Genomic DNA, 19,053 nt, shown 5'->3' on the forward strand with positions numbered 1-19,053 from the left:
TTATTTTTTCTATCTGTGACTTTATCGAAAGAGCCATAGCATATGAATTCCTGCAGTCACGAAAGTTTTAAGTCAAACATTTTCGACTGATTATAACCAACAGATTAAAATCCGCTATGGAAGAAAATGAATATCACTACAATAATAATGTAATGGACAGTGGCAAAGAAAGAAAAAACCTATTTAAAATATACGATTTGCGCAGAATGTTGCAGCAAAACCCGTCAACATGTTACCGTGGAATTTGAGCACTACTGTAAGTGATTAAAAAGTATAAATCAGAAGAAAAGTCAAGCAAGAAGACAGACTATTTGTAACAACAGAGAATGTATGTTTCAAAGACTATAGGATAACTAAAAGCATGATCAAAAACAAATAGTTGTATCCATCTCATGTATGTCACCCGCCGTGACGTGGATCAGAAGCACAGCGATTGACACAATGCAACAAAGTCTGAACGGAATGCAAATAAGCGTGGAGAGGTGAATACTGGAAATCACACAGATGTAAAGAGGAACATGGTTTAGAGAGTATATGCAAATTTGAGACCTCATAGTGACTGTTAAAGAAGGATTGGCCAGGACAAATCACTAGAAGCAATTTAGCATTCGAGATTGGTAACGGAATGGCAGAAAAAAAATTGCGTGCCTGAGAGGTTCACCGCATAGATGGAGCAATAAAATCGGCTCCTGCAGCAATAAAATGGAATGTAACATTGCATATCAGTCATCGCTCACGGCCTTGACAGAGGTCTTCATCCAGCAGAGAATTGACAACGGCTGATGATTTTCCTGGAACGGTTAATCGACTGTACCGCTTTTAAATATCTGTAATGTACTAATTGTTAATGTAACTTAATAGCAGGCAATTTAAAATAATATTTGGGGTATTACAACTGTACTGAATAGACAACTTTCCATTGATCACGTGCATTTCACAGCAGCCTCAGTGAGTCTGGTCGGTTACAAGTACTTTCCTCTTTCTACCGTCTTGCCTTTTTTTTGGAGAGGAGATGGACTTGGGGAGGAAAGTATTATAGAATGGCTCTCCTTTAGATGAGCTGTTTTACTTTCTACTTTCGCCACGAGAAAACGGTTTGGTTTGGAATACTGCAAACTCAGGTCAGGAGAGATTGTATCTGAGAGGGTGCAAAGTATGCAGTCTGACCAGTTTTAACGGAATTCATTTAGCCTATGGCCCTGCAAGTGTTTTATTATTATTATTATGTCTATTTAGCCAGCAAGAGAAGGATCACATATAAGCACAATGCACCCTTAATCCTCTTGCAAGTGGCCCACTAAGGATTACTAAATAAGGGATTTGAATTTAGCTTTGTGCCCTTTTTCCGGGCGATTCTAAGAGCATTACAAATATTTTACTAAACTTCTGGGGATAAACTACTCACCTTAGTGAAAAAGGAAAAGCCGACTCCTGGACCACCAGGACAAGATTGAACAAGCAGGGCACCACAGAAAACTTTGTCGTTAAAATAAACACAACCTTAAGAGCCCCTGTAATAGAGTAGCTAAAAAAGATAACACAACTTTTATCATGTACTTGGAGGATTTTGAAGTAATAAGTAGGATTGTGTGAAGTGGGGCAGGTTCTTGAGGAGTTTGTATTGTCTCTAGTCCTGCGGGTTTGTCCAATAATTTCGTTTAAACCACGAATATCATCTAAATGAAATCGTCTCATTCTTTTATTGTCACTCAGCAATAATATTTCACTTTTGGTGACTACACACAGTTTCAGCTTCTTATTTGGAAAGTTTATATTTTCCCAAAAAAGTAATAACTTGTTAAAGTTGGGTCATTGTAAGTAAACTGATTTTTTTTGCCAACAATGGTGTTGTATGATGTACAGTTTGTGCCCCTTAATGATTTGTAGGTTTTTTTTACGTTGCAGTGAAGTTAGCTGGTGTAAAGAGAAAATAAGGCACCTGAATGCAACATTGCCAGATTAGCTGCTGTAGCCACATGTATAGTGTGGGTTAATAGTTCAGATACCATTTATATGCTAAACTTTATTCTTAACTACAAAAGAATTGACGTATCGACGAATGAGACTCCAGTTGTACTGTGTGTGTGCGCGTTGTAAATAGTATAAATGACCACAGGTTACCTTTGATCATTTGCCGCCCACAAGCCAGTACACAATAGAGGTGCTACTTGACCACTGGCTCGGCATACTCGAAGCTTTGAGACCCACTTGTATATTAGGGTTGCGTTTTGTGTGTTTTTAGGTTGTGCACAGCATATTTGATAAGAGCGTGAGGAAGGTGGTAACCCCATTGGAAAGGGAGAGACTTTACCAAAGGGCATCTTGGCCATAATCTCAGTGGTTACTCATTAGCCGTGTTTTATGCTTGCCTGCCATGTCTTGATTCTCGCTCTTGTCTGCTTCACGCAGGACTTACCTACGAGGAGGTCATCAGCTTCGTGCCACCAGACCTTGAAGACCTCGACATGATGGATGCGTGACAGCAAATCCGCAAACATGCACACACAGGCTCACGCACACTCTCATGCGCGCTCGTAAGCATGCACAGCATTCTATCAAAACGGTCCTTCATCCCGATGCTGCAGTTGGGTGGCATCATAACGACGGTGTCTCTTTAAGAATAGGCTCCCTCAAAGCCCGGATGCACATACGCAGCGAGAAGGGTTACAGGGTATGGTGGTGTGTGGTAGTTTTAAGTATGCACTGAGAGTTAAAACTTAACCATGGAGCAGACTTCCGTTTGGGAAAGTAAAGAGACTACGTGGTACGCTAATGTCTCACGTTCGGGATTTAAAGGGACATGTCCTGTGCAGTCCATTTGTCGGCCAGAGCAGTGGTAATTCGTGCTGCCTTCACCCTTTGCTGCTGGCAATTGCATTCAGAATAAAGGACATTTTTTTGAACGGGCAAGTTTCAGTATCCTTAATAGAAGCGCCCAGTTCGGCTTTACGGGGGAGCATTAAAAACTAAGAGTTTGCCCTTAATTTACAGCCGTGATGAGTGTTGCCTCACCGGCAGGGATTGACTCGCTGCGGGTAACCACCTTGGCCAAACCACGCCACCCCCTTGCTACAAGACATGCACAGAGAGTACTGAATACAGTGCATCATCCATATGTTTGCCATTGAGCGCGGCGCTACCTGTACCAAAATGGACATGCACTTTCACGCAACAAGCCGTGGCTGCAGCAGAAAGTATGCTCAAACTCAAGTACACACTCACACGCACGGTGTTCTCACTGGTATTACTCGTGTCAACGTTACAGACAATCACAAAACCGTTTCCGCAGGCTGCAACTAACCTTGAGTCATCCTGAATTTCACATATATGTAAAAACCGAGATGTTGTAAGAACATGCCACTGAACATGTGTACACTGGCTTACATGTTTCGCAATATATGAATGGTATCCTCGAACACCAGTGCATATTTTTATGACATTAGTATTTGGAGATGGGCTTGAAAAGTAAGCCTAGCAATAGGATTGTGTGACTTCTGTCTTTTTGAAAGTTTTGACAATTGCTCATGTGTGTGAAACTTCAGGTAATTGCGAAAAATGTTAAAACGAAAACACAACTTTAACTGGTCGAATTTCCAGTCGACTGGTAAAAGCGGTTTGGGTTTGTTCAAGCTCTGCGTGTTCCTTGACACCAGGGTATATATGTTGAACTCCTTTTGCACCGTACTTAGCCAATCGTGCTAATCGGAGGTGCGGTTGTACAAACACCGTTCCTCAATTGTATCTAACATTCAAGTTGTCTTGTAGTTCTCCTGTTAATGACTCCCATCCCCCTTTTTCCTCTTTGGCCACCTGATCCTCGGAGAAAACAAAGTCGTAATAAGGAATGCAGATCACCATGCGGCTGGCTTGCAGGTTGCCAGACAAGAACGTGTTCAATTTGCTGGAAATGGGGTGTCAGAATTCTACTGCACCCTCAATTTACAAACACTCTTGTGTCCTTTTGTCGTGGGAGTAATGAGCATGCTTGTTCCATGCCTTTTGACGAGCTTACAGGGACGGCTGTCAAAAACACCCACCTATAATCCCAGGATGCTTTGCTTTATATACCACATCACAAGTGCCTCTCTTTCCTGTAGACGGTGTCACGGCCAGTGTGTTGCCACTTTGATGAGCCATGTTTCGTCCTATTTTATCACAAAGCAGTGTTGCTTCAGTTTACATAATATTGCTAGTTTCCAGCCCAATGCGCCACAGCAATATGCCATCACTCAGCGTTTGTCACCCGTCTTAGGCTTTTTTTGTGTATTTATTTGACTTCCAAGCAGTGGGTAACACTGCTATGTCTTACCAATAGGCCATATATCACAGCATGTATTGGGCCATCTCCAGTTTGCTGCAGCCTGCTATCTATTCACTCCTGGCCTTCCATTCAGTGGAAAGGCAGGCAACAAGTAAAAGCTGTCGCATGCAGAATTATTTATGTTTAAAAATGGTCTCCACCCTTAAAGTGTATAACACTTTGCTACTTTGGGGTAGACGTTAATGCATACTCGTGCAAATGGGTTTATTGTTTTATCAGTAGTAGTTCATGGATATGTGTGGGTTTTCGATTTTTGCATGTGAAGTTAATTCCTTTTCGTGCAGCATGTTACAATCAAGTTGTGTGTGTACTTCATAGCTTGCAGTGAAGGAGCCTCGTCTCGCCGCTCTCGCATCTCACTGCAGCGGCCTTCATTTGTGTTGCGCCCGAGAAAGAAAGTGTGCGCTCTGTGATACAACGGGCAGCAATTACATTTCTGGAAATGTACTGATCATTTATTATTCGGGCTATATAAGCGCGTGTGTGTGTGTAGTTGCAGAAGCTGTGCAAGTGTACATATACACAAGTATGAAAAAGAAACCACAGAATTGTCAGGATAAAATTCTTAATGCAAATGATGAATGTATGGCCTTTTATTCTGACCGCTCTCTGTTGGTTTTATTTTTTCCGCTTTTGCGTCAAAGACCTGTCAAGTGTAATACTAGATGCATACACTGCACTGTATACACACCGGGTCTGAGCTATGTTGACAGAATCCTTTCAGTGGTTTTATTGGGGGGGGAGGGTTTACATCGCCAATGTCCCCTTCAACTAACAATAGGGGAAAATACCATGGCAGTGTTTGGGCCGTTCAATCAATACGTTAATCAGACTCGTAACGTTGTGCAGTTTACAATATCGCGTGTGTCACAGGTTTCGGAAAGTCCACAAACAGTATTAATTTGATTTTCAAATGAAACGCACTGCATTTGTGTGGAATTGTGAACATCAAGAACATGAAAAGTCAAAACTTGTATGTGTTGAAAGTCTGTTGCCCCTGTTAGAACGAAGTTGTCACGTCTCGTGCGCTCAGATGTCTTGCGTATGTATAAACTGCGCCAAGCATCAGTCTCGCTATACAGTATGCAAAATGCGTTTGTATATGTATATACACGTACGTTTAACGTTGATTTTAGTGATCTATTTGACTTCTTTAGTTTCGGTTTAAATGCGTCATTTATTTGCTCAGAATCGTTGGCCGTTCGCCACTTGTATCCGCCACTGCTTACACGAGTATCGCTACGAGCAGACTTGTTTTTGGGGGTACATGTCACTGAGGCCCCAAAACCCGAAAGAAGAAGTAAGCAAAGCTCGCATCCTCTCTGATCTCCAGGGAAAGGGGAACCCCCCCCTATCAACTGAAACAATGACTTCGGAGTACAGCATTTGCATTTTGTTCTGCTTGCCCATTGGTTTGGTCCGAAGGTGGTGCCCTTTAGTGCTGCCTCCAGTAAGCCACTTCCGACCATATTTTGTTGAGTTTACCACGTGGCAGGCTTTCGCGACCAATATCCATAAGAGTTTTTTTTGGGTTAGATCGTGTAAAAATATAAATGTGTCGTTGAACCCGCCACCACCCGACGCAGGCAACGAGTAAGGGTTGTCACGTAAACAGAACGTCGCCAATTCGTCACTAGTACAGCACCACCGGTGTGTTGGAGAGCCAAGTCACAACATTTACAATCTGAGTACGACGTTTCGCCAATAATTTCAACTAGCTTCATCGAGCTAGTTTTAATTACTGGCGAAACGTACTCCGATTGTAAATGTTGTGGCTTTGCTCTCCAACACACCGGTGTGTTGTACTAGTGACGAATTGGCACGTTCTGTTTCACGTGACATCCCTTACTATTTGGCTGTGTCGCGTGGTGGCGGGTTTAACGACACATTTATATATTTACACGATATAACCCTAAAAAAAACTATTTTGTGGAGTTCTTGCCCATTCAAAACGTGCACATGTATTTTCCACTATTGCAAGCTATCGCCTCTACGCGTTACCTACCACAAGGCATATTCACTCCCCCCGTTGAATCCATTTAACAAATGAGCTCTTCGGCAGCGTACACGTCGTCGCAGAGCCCATGCGAAGTACATGTACTCGTATATCTTGTTCTAGTGTGTTTGTTCAGGCGTTAGCGCCACCAGCAACAACACGCGCACATCTAATTGCATGCGTTCTGCTTATGTTGATTGAAAATCCCCTCCGTTCATTGCTTGCCAATACCGAGTGTTGCACTGCGTTATTGAGTGTCTGCCAGTATACGACGAGAGAAAGGACTGTATTTATATGCAATAATATCGCCGTCTCCTGCCTTCCGTTTATATATAATCTGTGTGAATTTTATTTAAAGATTTGTTCTCCCCCCCCTCCTCCTCCCCATGTCATATCCACGCTTCTATATTGTTTAGTTGATCAGCCATTACGTTAAAAAAAGTTCCACTCTGTGATGTATATTTTTTATTTCATAGCAGAGGTTAATCTTTGCGTGTGATTAACTAATAAAGTGGCTGGTGCTTTTATGTTGCGCAGTCTTATTGTTGTACGCTTGTGTTTTTGACTCGTTTTCTGTAAGGGTGCCTACATTCTAAATTGTGTTTTTTTTCTGTCGCATCGATACATGAGGGTGACGTTACGAACAATAATATATCGATATGTAACAGCTGAATGGTTAAATCAGATACTTGTTTTTTAATCGTCAAGGTTTGAAGTTCAGATCGTGCTTGGATCGTTGGCCACCACGCACAGATTATTACGGGAACGATTTGACGATGCTGCGTTGGCTGCCAGTGATGCCCTAACCACAATGAACACAAACTCCCCAACACATTTGGTCAATAACACACTGGCCCAATGGTCATAAGCTTATAGATGTGATGTGAAGGGGTCATTGCTCAAAACGTTACCTATTTTATATGCTTCCTTGTAAGGCCACAGTGTTATTGACGGATGATTATTCTAGGTCTTGCGGAGCTATGTTAGGACTAGCAGAGGGCATCGCAGCAACAATCCGTTGTACTGTAGTTTTAGACTGCCACATCTATGCCTCTCGCCTTCCCCAACCCCACACTGACCAGCGTGGTGATGTTTGGTCAATCCGCACGGCGTTGGGTGACCTTCGTATCCAGCGGTGGATTGACAAAATACATTTTATAGAGGTAACGGAGTTTAAAGAGAACGAGGAAACTGGACCACGGAGTGTTAAGGTCGTTTCAGACAATTTGCGGTAATGATTTTATTTTTTAAAAAGCTATACATTCGCACGATACAAGCCACACATAACTCGCTCCTCCTTGCTGCAACGAACCGCGGTCGCGGACAAATGCAGAAGAATATTTAAACAGTGTCGGGAAATCCAGCGTCCGCCCCCCCCCACTGTGGTCTAAGTTTGGAGTAAAAGCGAAAGAGGAATTTCGTTATTTGGCAAATTATTCCACTCGTCCGAACAGCCGCGACTAACGGCACGGGGTAAGCGAACACGTATTTACGGTAAGAGCGGAACGGTTTCGGGGCAGTGTTTGTAAATAAGAGGTTTGTTTTTGGGTTAGATTGTGTATTTATAATATAACACGCGTCGTTAAAGCCGACGCAGCCAATTTGTAGGGGTTTTCGCGTTAACAAAACGTGGCAAATTCGTTACAAGTCCAGCACACCGGTGTGTTGGAGAGTAAAGCCACAGCATTGTGACCATTCGAGTTACTGTGACGTTTCGCCGGTAATTGCAACCAGCCTCATCAGGCGATGGCCAGAGTTGTGGATACATAATCCTGTTTGTACACAATACGGTATTGATGCCGCACGTTCGTTCATTCACTGCGAGAGATGCGTCCGTACACCTCCACCAACGCATATTGCATACAAACACTCACATAACCATGACATTCACGCGGGAATTATTTATTTTCGAATTAATGCATTCGGAACGTAGTGAACAAATAGACATGTTTTTAGTGATTGAATACTCGTGTTGTCTCTATTTTAATTGGAAATACGGTGATGTACACAGTCGTTGGCATAAAAGACAAATCAATACGGCGTACAAACCTCAAAGTAAACATATAACCACATTAGTCACAGACGTGTAAGTACAGCACACAACAAATATAGCTCACACGACCACACCTATACACAAAGACAAAATATCTCAGCCTCAACAGACCTTTGGGGGCAAGTGCTCTTCGGGGTACCGATGGAGGCAGGGCACCACGCCCGCCTGCCTCGTGGTGACATTTACACATCCGCACCACGTACTCGACCACCACCACATCTACTCGCATTTGAGGCCGAGTCGACCTGTGGGGAGACCCAGGACCGGTTCAGATCGTCGTCACGGAGTTGAACTCGCCGGTCGCCGGATTCGTAGCTCAGCGCGCTAACCACTGCGCCACCACTCCCCCCCCCCACCGATTTCCACACAGGTACAGAGCCACACACCGTCACCACCACCACCCACCTGCGTCTCTCTTCCATTGGCTGTTCCATGACGTCTTCACCTGTTGAATAATTTAAGTGTCGGCACATGCGGTAGGGCGCGGGCGGGGCGTGAAGTGTTCCTCCAACCATTGCACCTCAAGATACACGACCACCTTGTACACTCACGCACTCGTCCACTTTATTCACTCATCCAACTCACCCCACTCGTCCACCCCACCCACTCATCCACTCACCCCACACGTCCACCCCACCCACTCACCCACACGTCCACCCCACCCACTCACCCACACGTCCACCCCACCCACTCACCCACACGTCCACCCCACCCACTCATCCACTCACCCACACGTCCACCCCACCCACTCACCCACACTCCACCCCACCCACTCATCCAACTCACCCCACACGTCCACCCTGCTCGTGTTTACCCAGCGCGATAACCACTGCGCCACCGCCGCTCCTGTAAACACCGTCGACGCAGGAGGGTGTCTTTCGTCTTCTCACCACCATCATCATCATCATCACCACCACCATCATCATCCTACCTGCGCCTGCAGGTACAGGGTGACCCATCTGGGCCGTGAGAGATGGCGCAAGCGTCGTCCCGCAGGGGCTTCTACCGCATCGAGATCAACAAGATGGTGTGGGAGGTGCCCAAGAGATACAGCCAACTCTTCACTGTCGGATCGGGAGCCTACGGGACTGTGTGGTGAGCGAGCGCCGACTAGCAGCAGCACACACTGACTAGGCAGCAGCACACACTGACTGGCAGCAGCACACACTGACTAGGCAGCAGCACACACTGACTGGCAGCAGCACACACTGACTAGCAGCAGCACACACTGACTAGCAGCAGCACACACTGACTGGCAGCAGCACACACTGACTAGGCAGCAGCACACACTGACTAGGCAGCAGCACACACTGACTAGCAGCAGCACACACTGACTGGCAGCAGCACACACTGACTAGGCAGCAGCACACACTGACTAGGCAGCAGCACACACTGACTAGCAGCAGCACACACTGACTAGCAGCAGCACACACTGACTGGCAGCAGCACACACTGACTAGCAGCAGCACACACTGACTGGCAGCAGCACACACTGACTAGGCAGCAGCACACACTGACTAGGCAGCAGCACACACTGACTAGGCAGCAGCACACACTGACTAGCAGCAGCACACACTGACTGGCAGCAGCACACACTGACTAGGCAGCAGCACACACTGACTAGGCAGTAGCACACACTGACTAGCAGCAGCACACACTGACTGGCAGCAGCACACACTGACTAGCAGCAGCACACACTGACTGGCAGCAGCACACACTGACTAGCAGCAGCACACACTGACTAGGCAGCAGCACACACTGACTAGGCAGCAGCACACACTGACTAGGCAGCAGCACACACTGACTAGGCAGCAGCACACACTGACTAGCAGCAGCACACACTGACTGGCAGCAGCACACACTGACTAGGCAGCAGCACACACTGACTAGGCAGTAGCACACACTGACTAGCAGCAGCACACACTGACTGGCAGCAGCACACACTGACTAGGCAGCAGCACACACTGACTAGGCAGCAGCACACACTGACTAGGCAGTAGCACACACTGACTAGGCAGCAGCACACACTGACTAGGCAGCAGCACACACTGACTAGGCAGCAGCACACACTGACTAGGCAGTAGCACACACTGACTAGCAGCAGCACACACTGACTAGGCAGCAGCACACACTGACTAGCAGCAGCACACACTGACTGGCAGCAGCACACACTGACTAGGCAGCAGCACACACTGACTAGCAGCAGCACACACTGACTGGCAGCAGCACACACTGACTAGGCAGTAGCACACACTGACTAGGCAGCAGCACACACTGACTAGCAGTAGCACACACTGACTAGGCAGCAGCACACACTGACTAGGCAGCAGCACACACTGACTAGGCAGCAGCACACACTGACTAGGCAGCAGCACACACTGACTAGGCAGCAGGAGAGTGCTTCAATACGCGGCAGTACAAGCAAGCTGTGTGCGGACCTGTTTTGACATCGTTTCATCAGCAGCAGTCGTGCTTGCGATAACCAATGCAGGTGACCTGCCATATGTTAATAGGCAAGGACTCCTATACATCAAATAATGGATTCTAGGTGTGAATGAGCAATGAACATTGGTGCATCGGTAGCAACGATTGCTTTTGTTCCGATACATCGATGTTTTAATGTTCACCTGTGTTTTGCTTTCCATGTTGAGTTTTTACTGCCACAACTTTTTTTAAAGCACTGATACAGATACAAACTGGACTGTTATATTCTTATTCTTAGGTTTTTTCGGTAAAGTCACGTAGGTAAAAGATCAAATTAATGAAAACAACTAAATTTATTTTTTTTACCTACGTGACTTTACCGAAAAAAACACAAAGAGTATGAATCCTTGCAGTCACGAAAGCTTCAAATCTAGAACATGCCTTAATTTTTCATTCAACATTTTCCGGAATGCTTCTAGGCCGGCCCAGAATAGGGAATATTGGCACAAGGCACTACTACCACTAGCGTACAAGGTGTGCATATCCCCGGTAATCTTATAAGAATGTCCCCCCGTGTTCCTATTGTCCTTTGAGATCGAAATAAATATAATTCGGGCAAAATGAGGCAAGATGGATGTGGCGTGCCAAAATAATCAAAACCGTGTTTCAAACATCAGCAATGGTCATTCCACCGCTGCATGAATGCCTCCCCCACTGGGGTTACACGGATAGTATTGTGGATTAAACGGCCGTTTATAAATTTCTGTAATTAAAACTCACGAGGCAGAGGATATCCACCGAGAAGATGGAGCGATGAAATCGGATGGCCAGGGTTTTGGTGTGGATGGCAGGATCATGAGAGATGGCGGCAGCTTGCGAAGGCCTTCTGTGATGTGTCATCATCTGCCTAGCCACCTGCACATGAGGCTGATCTCCTAGCGGCCTAGCCCCATCATGCTTGGTGGACGTAATCTCAAGCACGTTCCATCCCTCGGTTGCCAACCGTGGTAATCGGAGGTGCGGGGGAAGGGCAACAAACTGAACACACAAAGAAGTTCGAAAGAAGTGAGTTTTCAATCTATTTTTAAAAGTGCATAGACCCCAGTGGCTTCCTAGTATCGGCAGTAAGAACGTTCCAGACGGCCGCAGAGGCGCATCTGAAAGCGCGCGATGCAGTGACCGTCATTGTTCGATGGCGAGTGAAAAGCCGCTACTACGAGGATACCAAAAAAGCGACCGTCATCTCGATGTGTCCGCTTGCTTAAGTTTGAATGATGTCATGAATGCATGTTTGTTATCTTTTTCACGTCTTCCGCTTTCTGTCTCGCAGTTTAATTCCAAGCGTCAATTACCCCCTCCTTCTTTGCACATGTCGTAGGTAGAATAGGTTTGTGAGTGATTGATGATTGGAAACTTTCTCACTGTGGATACGTGCATGCATAGAGCCTGTAATTTTATATCACTGTGTTATCACAGCAGGACGTATAGCATTTGAACGGGGAAATGAATTAGTAAGCATGAAAAATGTATCCTCCACGTGGGTCATGAGGACTGGAGTTTGGAAAAGCCTTGTAGAGCCAATGGAACGTTTTCCATTGAAAGCATCTACACATTCCAATATGTGCAGCCGATGTGTAGGGCATTGTGTGAACAAAGCTATTATTGTACATAAGTAGACCGTGTTATGAGTGGTTTAGTCTGTAGCACCAGGCCTTTGCACGTATACAGCACAGTGCAAGTGGCCTCTGATATTTTCTAGCCATCTATGTTGACCTTTGTAGCACGTGACTTGCACTAGAGTACAGTTGTTAAACATCTATTGTATGTATTACATTGTGCGGTTTGTGTCGTAATCTTTATTTATTCAAAATATTTACTGTGGAGCAGTTTGACCAATGAAGAGCCCATACACTTAACTCACAAAATCAGTAATGGACAGACAGCATTATTATTTTGCTGCAAATGTAGTACCATATTGCTGGCTAATTTGCTTTTAATCGCAAACTCAGAGCCATCAAGGGCACATATTGACCTGCAGTCATACGTGTCAGTCTCTAAGGTCCACTTTTACATGCACATTTTGTAAAAGCAAACGGATGGCAATGGTATGACTTTTAAGATACACTATATTGTTTAACTTTTAAGTTCCATTACAAGTTGTGATTGTCTTTTTCATGTATCTGACTTTCTAACCCAGGTTGTCAAGACTTGAAGAAAGTACTTTTACTCTCGATGGGTTTTCACGTGTCTATAATGCAGCAGTGGGTTAACACAATCCTGACACGTTATTTGTACTCTACAATGCAGCCTGTAAATCGATTTGTAAGTTGACAGGAGGAGTGGCATAATGGTTAATATGCTGTGCTATCAATCTGGCTACCTGTGTTCGATTCCTGACTACGGCTAACATCAAGTGACAAGTCGCATCAGACCATTGTCATGGGTCTCCCTTTCATTGACTTGGTCTTTAATGAATACCTATTGCAGCGTGTGAACACTAGCATTGGGGAGACAAATGTGGCCGACCACTGTGCTGCTTACACCACCCCTGTGTGTGCTCTATATATTTCCTCGCTCAGTGGCATGGCTATCGAGTGTGCACAGGTGGTGCAACTGCACAGGGCCTAAGGGCCAGAGTAGCCCGAAGAAGAGGAACATCGGGCATCGTTTACCGTGTCGGACACCGTGCACCAAGGCCCACGCCAACGAGGCGACGCCACGGCGCTTACGAACAGCACTCGCTTGCCCCAGTGCTCCGTCCGCTTACAGACCGCACTTTCGTTTTGCGCGCGCGCAGTTCGTCCATGGACTTGGTGACCGGCAGCAAGGTGGCCGTGAAGAAGCTGTACCGACCCTTCCAGTCGCGTGTGTTCGCCAAGCGGGCCTACCGCGAGCTGCGGCTGCTCAAGCACATGAAGCACGAGAACGTGAGTGGCAGCTGCGTGGGGTCATGCGTTTGAGCTGGAGAGTGTTAGCGTGGGTAAAGGTATCGTTCGTGGGTAAAGTTCAAAGTTCATTTATTAGGTATAGCCCTGTGAGCCATTCGGCTCTTGAATCGGGTGCAACCGCAATAAACAAAAAACATGAACAAGAAAACAGCTTAAAGTGACTAAGTGCAAACAGAAAATCCAAGAAAAGACAGCAAAATATTGCAGAAAAAATCACCGTACACCAACCCTGCGCAAATATCTTGATTTGGCATTCTTGATTTGAAGCTTTCGTGACTGCAGGAATCCATACTTTTTGGTTCTTTCGGTAAAGTCACGGAGGTAGAAAATAAAATAAATCACGACGTTTCGGGCGCAACACAAGCGTCCATCATCAGGTGGGAAAGCATGGTCTGCTGCTGAGGCAGACTGTTTTAAATACATTTTAAAATACCTTTTTAAAACAGTCTGCCTCAGCAGCAGATCATGCTTTCCCACCTGATGATGGATGCTTGTGTTGCGCCTGAAACGTCGTGATTTATTTTATTTTATACCTACGTGACTTTACCGAAAGAACCAAAGAGTCTGTAAAGGCATTGTTCACAGAATCGGCCGAGCAAAGACGCCGCCTCGGGCGTTATTATATTGGGCAATATCTAAATTACTCTATTCATTACGCTTTGTAAGGAGGAATTACGTTTTTATTTTAAACAATCAATGATAGCGATTGGTCCATGTGGAGAAAAGTTACTACTGAGATTTGCCGTTCCCTAGCCAGGAGTTTGATTACAGTGTTGTAATAATAGTGTGATGATAGCAATTTACAGCCCTTTGACAATAAACTGCTCAATGAAGGACTCCAAAAGTGTTTCGGTCTTGGGGGCATGTTGGATCGTACTTCACCACGCTGGTCAGTGCGATTTGGTACGGAGGGGACCCAGAACCGGTTCACAAATCACTCCCCACTGAAGTTATCCGTGGCCAGCCATTATTATTGTCATGATTAGGCTACAAATATAAAAATGATCACCACCCAACTTCTCAGACACGTTTAACTTGACGGTTCTATTGAGCATCTTCTGAAGGATGTTTTAATGTTGTTGTCCCATTATGAGTAATGTGTTGCTCACGCGGTGCCGACTCAACACCACTTGCCCTTGAACAGTGGAGCTGAAAGGGGGCTTCTGTCTTCGTGTTTATGTTTTATTGCAGGTGATTGGCCTGGTGGATGTGTTTACTCCGAATGAAACACTGGACCAATTTCAAGATTTGTGAGTTGTGACCACACACTAATTGTGCAATGCAACCTCTCATCAATGTATATTTAAAATTACATGTTCATAAGTCCTATACACACACACACACATATGTATTTAAGACTAATAAAGTGCATGTGCGGTGTCGAATACACCATGTAATCATTTCAGGACATGTTAACCTAAGGGAGGAACATACCAGTTTCAGACACCGAATTGCCAGAAATTTCCCCGTAATGTACGGTGACGTTACTCTGTGAGTTCACGTGAACGATAACGTACGGAGCAGCAACAGATGAGTCGTGATAAGGGGGCGACTGTGAACACCAGTGAGCGTGTGGCTGGAGTGAATGGGTGACCGCGTGTTGCTTAAACGTTCAATTCTCTCTCTCGGACTGTGTGCAGCGAGTTGGGGGAAGGAGTAGCCCCACCCCAGATATGACAACAGTGTGTCGCCCTCGGCTTCAATTGTGCCTTGTGCAGTCACAGTAATAATTGTTCTGAGTTGTACACCTTCATTAGTGCTGTAAGTTGCTGGGCACTTGGCGTTTTGGGCCTTGGGGTCTGTGCTCAGAAACTATAAAAAAAATATTAATGGAAATAATCGCAACCCCTCTCGTAGATGGTGATGTGATGTTGGGGGCGCTATTGCAGGTTAACCGGTGCGAGGTTACTCCTGTTATCTGCAGGGCTATCAACAGATGAAGCGGTGTAATAGGATGAATTTGCCTTCCAACTCGGGCGACTCGTTTTATTCACAAATAATGGCAGATAAGAGGGGGAACTTAGCGCTTCCGGGAGACCACTTTTGGGTGACTCATCCATGGATAAGTATGGATAATGGGAAGAGTTATCCACCAACTCTGGGCTACTCCTCTTAACCACGGATAAGTGTGGGTAACAGTAAGAATCAATCCGTGGGTTATAGGATTTTCCATCGATAAAAGGGGCACGGATACGATTCACTGCTCCGTATATCTCTACCCACGCAAAGCATGCAATCCTACTTCTAAACAGTCTGTGCGTTAATCCCACGTGAAGCACAGGTCAGTAGAGCCGGGGCACTTGCGTTTGCCTGTCAATGGCACATGCTGTACTTGAGCATAGCGGTAGGACAGTGGGGTAGTGTGTGCGGAGTGCGCAAGAGTGGGGGAGGGCTGGGGTCAGACTACAAAGGAGGGGAGGTCAACTCTGCCCCAAGCAAGTCTCTAGGCACTGGCAAAAACCAAGCGTCTTATCGCCGGCAGAGCGGACGCGATGTGAGCTGTCCTCCAGCCCTACCGGCATCACGTCTCTCACCTCCCCCGACATTCCATCGCCCCCCCCCAAGTCCCTGCCCTTTTACTCTAAACAAGTACTGTACGTGTAAAGTTATTTTGTCAGTCCACTGGTCGATGAGCGAACCCCAATGCTGTGCAGGCCATGGGGTTTCTTCTTTACCGTGCCACACTGATCGGTGCGGGCTGGTGAAGGCGAGAAGCATAGACTTTGGAGCGTAGCACAGGTACAATGGGATTTTCTGCGCTGTCCCCCGCTGACAATGCAGTGTCGCAGCCCTACAATGCCTGTCTTCATGCATGGTGGTCACCCATCCAGACTTGATTCAGGCTCATCCCCGCTTAGCTTCTGACTAGATTGGGCGCCATTCCAGGTAACGTGGACAAAGGCACCAGGCTAACACTGTGCTGTCATTCAGAATCGGAATCTTGTATTTATCCTGGAAGAATCCGATGAGCTGTGAAGCTCTTTTTCACAGATGGTCCAGTAGGGGCGGGTCTGCAAGTTACAACAACAATACAAACAACGGTCGGAGTGCAAAGTAGAGAAAAGGCAAGCAAGTCTCTGTAAATAAATACTCTATATATAGTGGACTAGCTTACCTACCCGGCTTCACCCGCCCGGCCGCCTTTGTCTCCCCAGTGGCGATGTTCACACACTACAGCAGTGACTCGTTTGAGGCTGATTCGACCTAGGGGAGGCCCAGGAGTGGTTCAAATAATCGTCAACGGTGGTGGCCGTGAGCGGGAATCGAACTTGGGTCGCCGGGTTCGAAGCACAGCGCGCTATCCGCTACACTACAATGCGTTACGCTTCCACATGCGTGGGTCACGTGACAGATTTGATGTCACAGCTCACTTGCCGTGCAAAAAATATATGCATTATTGAGCTCCCCCCCCCCAAAAAAACTAAAGTTTATTTTGATAATGTTTGCATGGTGTACAGTCTGGAAAGTACCCACATGGCAAATTTCAAGTTTGTTGCATGTCGGGAAGTACGCTCAACATTTTGAACAGACACACATAATCACAATTTGCCTTTTATATATATGGAGAAAGTATAAATTGCAGAAGTACATACACTCCTACCGATTTTTCAAAAGGTGATGGGCAGTTGTAGTGCTCAGGCTCTGCACTTCACACATCTGGGAGAGAACACCTTTCAATGTAGACCAACATGTGTTGCATTACAATGTTATTAATTATCCAGTTTCTCGACTGGCGAACCTGGGAGACTTGTTGATGTCGAAGGTTAGATTGTGTCTGGCCCATGTTTTTTTAATTAATAACAATGGTTATAATAATAATTTACACTTCTGAAGCGCATTTGGCCTGAAGGTCACAGGGCTCTGTAATACAGGAATTTTTCACTCTTGATTTTTTTTACACACATTTTTTTCCCCACAATTTTATTCCAATTGTGCCGTCTGCATCACGTGATGGAAAAAAATCCATTCAGACCTCTCTCAGAGCAGTGCAAACCTTTCGTGTCAGAAAACGGCCCACAGAAGTGGTTACAACAGAGCTACCTCTGAAATCCCTTTGAGTGACCTGGTCCACCCAGTAGAGGAAAGCACTTTCCCACCCACTCGTCCACATGAGTGATGTTTGTGATCGTTGAGCATGACAGTCAAACCTAAATAATTCTCAGAGATGTGCAGAGTACAAAACATTGATCACTACACTTGAGAAGCCAGTTTAATCACAGCCTGCTGCTCCAATATCAACACAGGATCACAGTGATGCCAGCTGTGATACTAACATCTGAGCCACCCAGCCATAGCTTCCCAACCCAGTATTAAGCTGTAACTTATTCTTTGGTTCTTTTGGTAAAGTCACGTTGGTATAAAATAAAATCACGACCTGATGACGGACGCTTGTGTTGCGCCCGAAACGTCGTGATTTATTTTATTTTATACCTACGTGAACCAAAGAGTATGGATTCCTGCAGTCACGAAAGCTTCAAATCGAGCTGTAACTTTATACGTGTGAGCCAGTAGAGTGTATAACTTGTTTTATTGAGAAGATGTATCACCACTGATAAAGCAATCCTGGAGGTAAATTAACTTCTTCACTGTTATCTTAATTGTACACAGCACGTGGCACGTTACTCATTGACATAATGAGTGCGTACGAACATTTTTTGAGTGCAGAAGTCATAAAAGAATACTTTAATAGACGAGCCTTGTGCTCACTGTTATTGCTAGAAGATTCCCTCCGGCAGAATTTGTGGAATGTGACCTCAAATTCCGCGCAGGGCCCCTTGTGGACTAGAAGACCGAATATTTAGCAAATGAAAGCGTTCATGCAGCAACGCAAAGAAAATCAAAGTGCAGCATGAATAAACACACTCCCTACATCATCATCGCCCTTTTGTGCACACTGCAAAATGATTATAAGGTTGTCTTCATAAGCTCCGGTTGAAGTAATTTATGCATGAGGTGTCTCTCCGTCTGTTTGTAATGGCGGCGGGGGGTGGGCACTATAGCTTGTGAACATGATCCAATATGAATGAGACTTTAGTGTGATGTTGCGTTGTTATTAGGGACTCGCCCTATTGAAAACTGGCAAAATTGATCAAAGGGTTGCTCAGAAACAGAGAAATACAAACCAATTTTTGACAGCTACCCATCAGCTTCCATACTGCGAATTAAATATTTACGAGAACAAACGCTTGTTGCAGAATCCATGGTTTTTCCCCCTAATTTTTTCTTTTCTACAGCAGCCTTGCCAGCCACTTTCGTGGAAACAATGGCACCGTAAACAAACAAGCGATATAATATAAAACATAGCGATGAT

At 45.5% G+C, this 19,053-nt stretch overlaps 2 protein-coding genes across 4 annotated transcripts in view; both read left to right on the forward strand.

Annotated features, from left to right (window-relative positions):
- LOC144934757 (mitogen-activated protein kinase 14-like) overlaps positions 1–6,867 on the forward strand; it is a 31,924-nt gene extending 25,057 nt beyond the window's left edge. For both annotated transcript variants that reach the window (XM_078860874.1, XM_078860872.1), the window contains exon 12: positions 2,410–6,867. In XM_078860874.1, the coding sequence (XP_078717000.1) occupies positions 2,410–2,480 (71 nt within the window). In that variant the 3' untranslated portion in view covers positions 2,481–6,867. The remainder of the gene's footprint in view (positions 1–2,409) is intronic.
- A 1,884-nt stretch (positions 6,868–8,751) lies between these two features.
- Positions 8,752–19,053, forward strand: part of LOC144934758 (mitogen-activated protein kinase 12-like) — a 32,348-nt gene continuing 22,046 nt past the window's right edge. Inside the window, exons 1-4 of one of the 2 annotated variants that reach the window (XM_078860876.1) lie at positions 8,752–8,846; positions 9,314–9,465; positions 13,592–13,721; positions 14,934–14,992. In XM_078860876.1, coding sequence (XP_078717002.1) covers positions 9,344–9,465; positions 13,592–13,721; positions 14,934–14,992 — 311 coding nt within the window. In that variant the 5' untranslated portion in view covers positions 8,752–8,846; positions 9,314–9,343. Of the gene's footprint in view, positions 8,847–9,116; positions 9,466–13,591; positions 13,722–14,933; positions 14,993–19,053 lie in introns of those variants that run through there. The other variant, XM_078860875.1, reaches the window with a different exon arrangement.

This window comes from Lampetra fluviatilis, chromosome 11, assembly GCF_964198595.1.
Source record: "Lampetra fluviatilis chromosome 11, kcLamFluv1.1, whole genome shotgun sequence".
In the NCBI taxonomy this organism is placed as follows: Eukaryota; Metazoa; Chordata; class Hyperoartia; order Petromyzontiformes; family Petromyzontidae; genus Lampetra; species Lampetra fluviatilis.